Raw genomic sequence first — 5913 nt, forward strand, 5'->3', positions numbered from 1 at the left:
TGCTCGTTCAACTGATGGTAAATAGCATTTTAGACAGTAGCATTTAGATATCTTGTATGAATATGTTTTGTGTCCTGGTTTCTCCTATTACCTATATGTTTCCTATCCTCAGGCCAGGCTTGATAAAAATAAGATAGATCATACTAATCCACAGAAGGTTCTTTCGCTTTAACATCGTCTGAATATACATATACTCTATTCAACTATGAGTTTCCAGTAATATGGGCTGGCCGTAGGGTCGGTGTTGTGTCTACTCAATCTCTTTGTGCGCCTTCCGGAATGCCTGATATGAGCATGATCCGATCTATTTAGTATTTTCCCATAGATATCAGGAAGATCGAAGATAGATCTTCTGCAGATGCGAATGGGCCAAGAGATCAGTAACTCCAATCCGTGGAGCGTCAAACGTGACGAAAAAATTCCTCTATCCGTCCAAAGCAAAAACTTACAACGCACACGAACAAAAATCTTTTAAAAGTAACCGGCAGAATGGAATCTAGAGAAATAGAAGAAACTAGAAAAGATATGAGAAAGAAAAAAATAGAGGAGAAAGAAAAAGTAGAAACAAGTATAATGCTTGTACGTCGTAGAGTCGTAGACATTATATTAAGATTATTCCTGTATGTTGTAGTTGTACATGGTAGTTACATTGAGATGGAACATGGTACGGGGAAGACTACTAGAACTGCAAGTGACACAAACGTGACGACAGGGTGTGCTGAAAGTCTCCGGCCATCGGATCGGAATGGAATAGAAGTCTAAAGCCCGAGTCCCACTATCCGTTCAGGTCACGCTCCAGTCACAGTACATTGAATGAATGGTCAAATAACTAGGGGACTAGGGGAGGACACCATACGGAAATGGCTGATGAATGGCCAAAAGTTAAAATGAAAGGAATGACCTAAAGTTGAGACCGAGTTACAGAGACATGGTGAAGTCAACTTATCAATTAGGTGAACTAGGTAGGTATACCTACTACCTACATATAGGTACATACCTACTATGTATAATTAATACTTGAATGTATGTAATGTATATGGTATGTACATAAGAATGATAACATTTTGTCCAATACATAAATATGCTCTATTTACCAAAGTTTCATGCACTAATATTGACAGACTACTTCCAAGTCCTAAAAGGAGTACTCTCACAAAGAGCTCAAGGTGGGAAATAGGGAATCGGATATTAAATGGCCATTTTCAAATTCTGCGCCATCCTGTACACGTCATTTCATTTGGTCGACAGCAAAAAGAAGTTAGTGCTTTCACAAAATGAGAAACACTTTGCCAAAAGCTCTGTGAATTGCAGCGGAGAAGAGGAGCTCCATGTTGCTAAATCCAATCACGAAATGTGGAACAACTCATCAAAGGAGGGGGAGAAAAGAGTTACAGGGAACAATTCAGCTTGGAAATCTATCGAAACACGTACAACAGACTACACACAACACTTGAATGTCCGTGGAAACACGTGCAAATACGTGCATTCAACACATCGTAACGTATTTATAATATGCTACAGATATTGTGGAATCATAGATCATAGGATTTTGGATTTGGATGTGAAATGTTGAAGACCATTAATAGCTACCTAATATTCTACTCATGTATCATAGATTTCCTAATCAAATGTTCTAGATTCCTCTAGTTTATATCTCACCTTTTGGGAATTTTAGAAATCTATGAGGTAAGATGGGTCCAGCGTAGAATTTAGACATTGACCAGCCAGACCAGTACATTAGAACAGAAATTCCCAATATCCACATTTTTTTAGGGTTTTTAGTCCGTCCTTCCTTTATTACCAGGAACACGAAAGTGGTGGTGCAAATTTTTTTCCAGAAAACCATAAAGCCAGAAAACCAAAAAAAACTGGTTTCCTGTATGAATAGAAAGTGATAATGAAAAACACACTCCATGTTGTATTTCGTATGCTAATCAGATGGTCCAATGTATCTCAAATACTAATACTGAGCATAGCGCTATTATCTAATATGGGAGATGTAGTTATGAATATTACAAGTATGAAGCAATAATAGATAGCAATAACATTATAGTCCCATATCCAATAAGTCGATATTCTCTTGTAAGTTCATACACAGCTAGATAAGACAATGGCGGTGGATCGTAGGTATGCTCGTAGTAGTAACCAAGGCTTGATAGAAACGTAGAATGTAAAGTGTCTAAAAGTGACCCACGTCAACTTCAGTACATAACTTAAGTACAGTACATACTTGTACAGTAAGTACACTACAAGTACAGTACGACTTAAGTACATAAGTACATAACATTTTTAAATCCATTTAGCATTAATTTATTTTCCTAAAAGCCTTTTTCTGAACCAACAAGCTGTTTCAAATCCTTTCTCTTACACCAACATTAGGTCAAAAATGGGACTTTCGACCGGGCCTTAAGTAAAGTATACCCATATTCACCTTTCTTGCCAAGCCGCCCCAGTTTTAGACCAAAGACACACCACTAGTATATCCGGGCTTTTCCCGGCTAAATAATCGTCTTTGAATAGCAAGTTTTTGTTTCTCTTTTTATCGTAATCTCTCTCTCTCTCTCTCTCTCTCTCTCTCTTTTTCTTTCTTCTTCTTCTTTTCTCTCCCTCTTTTGTTTTTCGCTCTAATGTAGGTATAGGTGTAAAGTACTTACCTAGAGTTTCTTTCTGTGTAAACTTTTCAAGTGCTCAACCATTAGGGATTTCCGGGCATTCAGATTTTTTTTTTTTTTATTAACATTTATTATAGTGTGCAAACATAATTATAAAATGTTATATACACTGAGAGGGGAAGATTTACATTTTTAGTTTGGTCATTTTAATAAAGTTAAGGACAGAGGTAGGATCATTATTTAGACAGGCATGTAGATTGTTAGGGTTCCTAATATTTTGGTATTTACAGCAATCTTTCAGAATGTGCTTAACTGTGAGGTTACATTGGCAAACATTACATTCCGGGGGTTGTTCTTTTCTCATTAGGTGCACATGGGTGAGATTTGTGTGACCTATGCGGAGGCGAGTGAGGGTGACTTGGTCGCGTCGAGAGAAGGTTTGAGGGGGGTGCCAGGGTTTATTTTCTTCTTTAATTAATCGAAGTTTGTTACCTATTAGGTATTCCCAATCTTCATGCCACGATGACATGATTTTTCGTTTTAAAATGTGTTTAAAATCTTGTATAGGGATCTTATCTATGGCAGGAGAGGTACTGTACAATGTTTCCTTTGCAAGGAGGTCCGCTTTGTCATTGCCGTGTATACCTACATGTGACGGAATCCACATGAAACAGAGGTTTAGGGTATGTTTGTTTTCGTGTAAAAGTTTTCTTATTTCAGATGACACTGGGTTGGGAGAGAAGATATCTTGAAGAGATTGGAGGGCGCTGAGGGAGTCGGTACATAGGAGGAAGCTGGAATTACGGACTTCAGACAAACAATTAGCGAGGATGAAATAGACAGTATAGAGAATAGCCATGAGTTCTGCATTACAGATTGAGAGAAGTGGGTTAAGCTTGACTTTAAAGGAAAAGTCAGGAGACCAGAAGGCAGCTGCGACTGAGGAATCGTTTTTGGAAGCGTCAGTATAAATTTTGGAAAACTGGGGAAATCTGCTTACTATTTCTAGAAAGCCTGATTTGATCATTTCATGGCAATCTTGAGATTTGTCAAACTTTCGCATTTCATAATTTATGGATGGTACTTGTATGGTCCATGGGGTAGAGAATTGAGGACAAGGAAGAATGTTGGGCAGTGATAGGTTGATATTGAGATCTTGAAGTAACGCGCGGTAATGTAGATTGGAATCATGTAGTGAATGGTGGATGTGACGTGGATCCCTTCTCGTTCTCAATAGATAATTTCCGAGGAGAATTTTACGGCGGATAGATAGGGGAGGTTCTCCGGCTTCAGATAACAGGCTTGTGATGGGAGAACTTCTGAATGCCCCTAAGGCCAGCCGGACCCCTTGGTGGTGCACAGTGTCCAATATTTTTAAAGATGAAGGAGAGGCTGAGCTATAGACTATTGATCCGTAGTCCAGTTTGGATCTGATGTATCCACGATAGAGAAGTAGAAGGGTCTTATAGTCAGCTCCCCATCGGATGTTTGAAAGAATCTTCATCAAATTTATACGTTTCAGACAGTCGGTTTTGAGTTGGTTCAGGTGAACCTTAAAATTCCATTTAACATCAAGGTGAAGGCCGAGCAGTTTTATGCTATTTACGAATGTCAGGTCATGGTTTGAAATCGAAAGCTTGGGATGATTGTGAGTTTTTCTTTTCCTGCAGAAATGAATCGCCTGACATTTTTGAGGTGAAAAGAGAAATCCAGAGGTGTTGGTCCAAGAAGTGAGGTTATCCAATGAATGTTGCATACAGACTTCGAGTTCACTTATGAATTTTGATTTCATAAATAGTGTGCAATCGTCAGCAAATAAACAGGCATTAACTTTAGGGTGAACATTAGAGACGATGTCATTGATGGCGATGAGAAATAGGGTACAACTAATGGACAGGCCCTGACTAATTCCATTGTCTTGTCCCTTAGGGACAGATAATGTGGAACCAACACGAACGCGGAAGCTTCTTTCTTGATGTAAGTTTTGGATGAAATGCATCAGGTTACCTCGAAGGTTTTGGTCAATAAGGATCTGAATGACTCTGGTAATCCAAGTAGTTTCATAAGCTCGAGATATATCTAAACTCACAGCTACACAGTGCTCCTGGTTATTAAACGCATCACGGACATGGGATTCCAAGAGTACAAGAGCATCTGTAGTACTGTGTAGTTTGCGAAAACCACATTGAAATTTGTTGAAAAAGTTCTTGGAATCAAGGGTACAATAAAGTCTGTCATTCACAATCTTCTCGAGTATTTTGAAGAGACAGGATGCTAATGTAATTGGACGGTAGCTTTCAGAAAGTTTCGGGTCTTTATTAGGCTTAGGGATAGGCGAGAGAATAAATTCTTTCCATTTACTAGGTATTTTTCCCGTATACTTTGATACCATTGATTGTCCTCGCTAGAGTGCCTTCATAAGTACGATGATGAATCATCAATGACAGCTGGTTTGGATCGTAGGATTGTCATGAAGGTAGGTGCTCGCATTATGTCCCGTATACCAAATACGGTTATAGATTTTATTTAGCAAGACAAGAGACGAGTGGGGTAGTTTTTTCAACATGACATAAGATATTTTATCCATCCCCGGAGCGGAATTCTTCCGCTTATAGAGAACACGTTCAATCTCTCTCATTGTAATGGGAGAGTTGTAACCCGTATACCAAATACGGTTATAGATTTTATTTAGCAAGACAAGAGACGAGTGGGGTAGTTTTTTCAACATGGCATAAGATATTTTATCCATCCCCGGAGCGGAATTCTTCCGCTTATAGAGAACACGTTCAATCTCTCTCATTGTAATGGGAGAGTTGTAGTTTAAGGAAATCCAAGATAATAGAGATAAGAAAGAAAAGTCGATCTTTCTGACGGGCGGTACGTTTAAGGAAATCCAAGATAATAGAGAGTTGTATGGGTCAGAATTATCATTGGGGAAAAATAACACATTAGCTGCTATGTTGTCTTTGTAGGTACGAAATGCTTCACTATGTTGGGATAAGTCAGCATTTTTATGGAATTTTTCAACTAGGATATCAGCTATTTCTTTGGAGTTGGTCACATAACCAGATCCAGTGGATAAGGAAGGGATCCCTATTTGGTCGGATTTTTTACCCAATATCCGTTTCATTTTACTCCAATTTTCTTTAGGTGATGAAGTAGAGTTAATAGACCCGATGAATTTCTGCCAAGAATCTTTTTTGGCGTTCCAACAAACCTTTCGGCTGATGGCACGAGCTCTTTTGAATGAAATGAAGTCATCGATATTTAATGTTCTTTTGTAGCGTCGATAACACTTGTT

The 5913-nt window shown here is 38.6% G+C and overlaps 1 protein-coding gene across 1 annotated transcript; it reads right to left on the reverse strand.

Moving 5' to 3' along the window:
• Positions 1-2760: 2760 nt before the first annotated feature.
• LOC103519282 lies at positions 2761-4557 on the reverse strand. The gene has a single exon (XM_026830838.1). It carries the CDS (start codon positions 4402-4404, stop codon positions 2797-2799), a length of 1608 nt encoding a protein of 535 aa, XP_026686639.1. The 5' UTR covers positions 4405-4557; the 3' UTR covers positions 2761-2796.
• Positions 4558-5913: the final 1356 nt, after the last annotated feature.

The sequence above is a fragment of the Diaphorina citri genome, unplaced genomic scaffold, assembly GCF_000475195.1.
Source record: "Diaphorina citri unplaced genomic scaffold, Diaci psyllid genome assembly version 1.1 scaffold2644, whole genome shotgun sequence".
In the NCBI taxonomy this organism is placed as follows: Eukaryota; Metazoa; Arthropoda; class Insecta; order Hemiptera; family Psyllidae; genus Diaphorina; species Diaphorina citri.

Excerpts from the sequence above, each read along its gene's own strand:
- LOC103519282 (XM_026830838.1), bottom strand. The coding sequence starts at position 4,404 with ATGAAATCAAAATTCATAAGTGAACTCGAAGTCTGTATGCAACATTCA.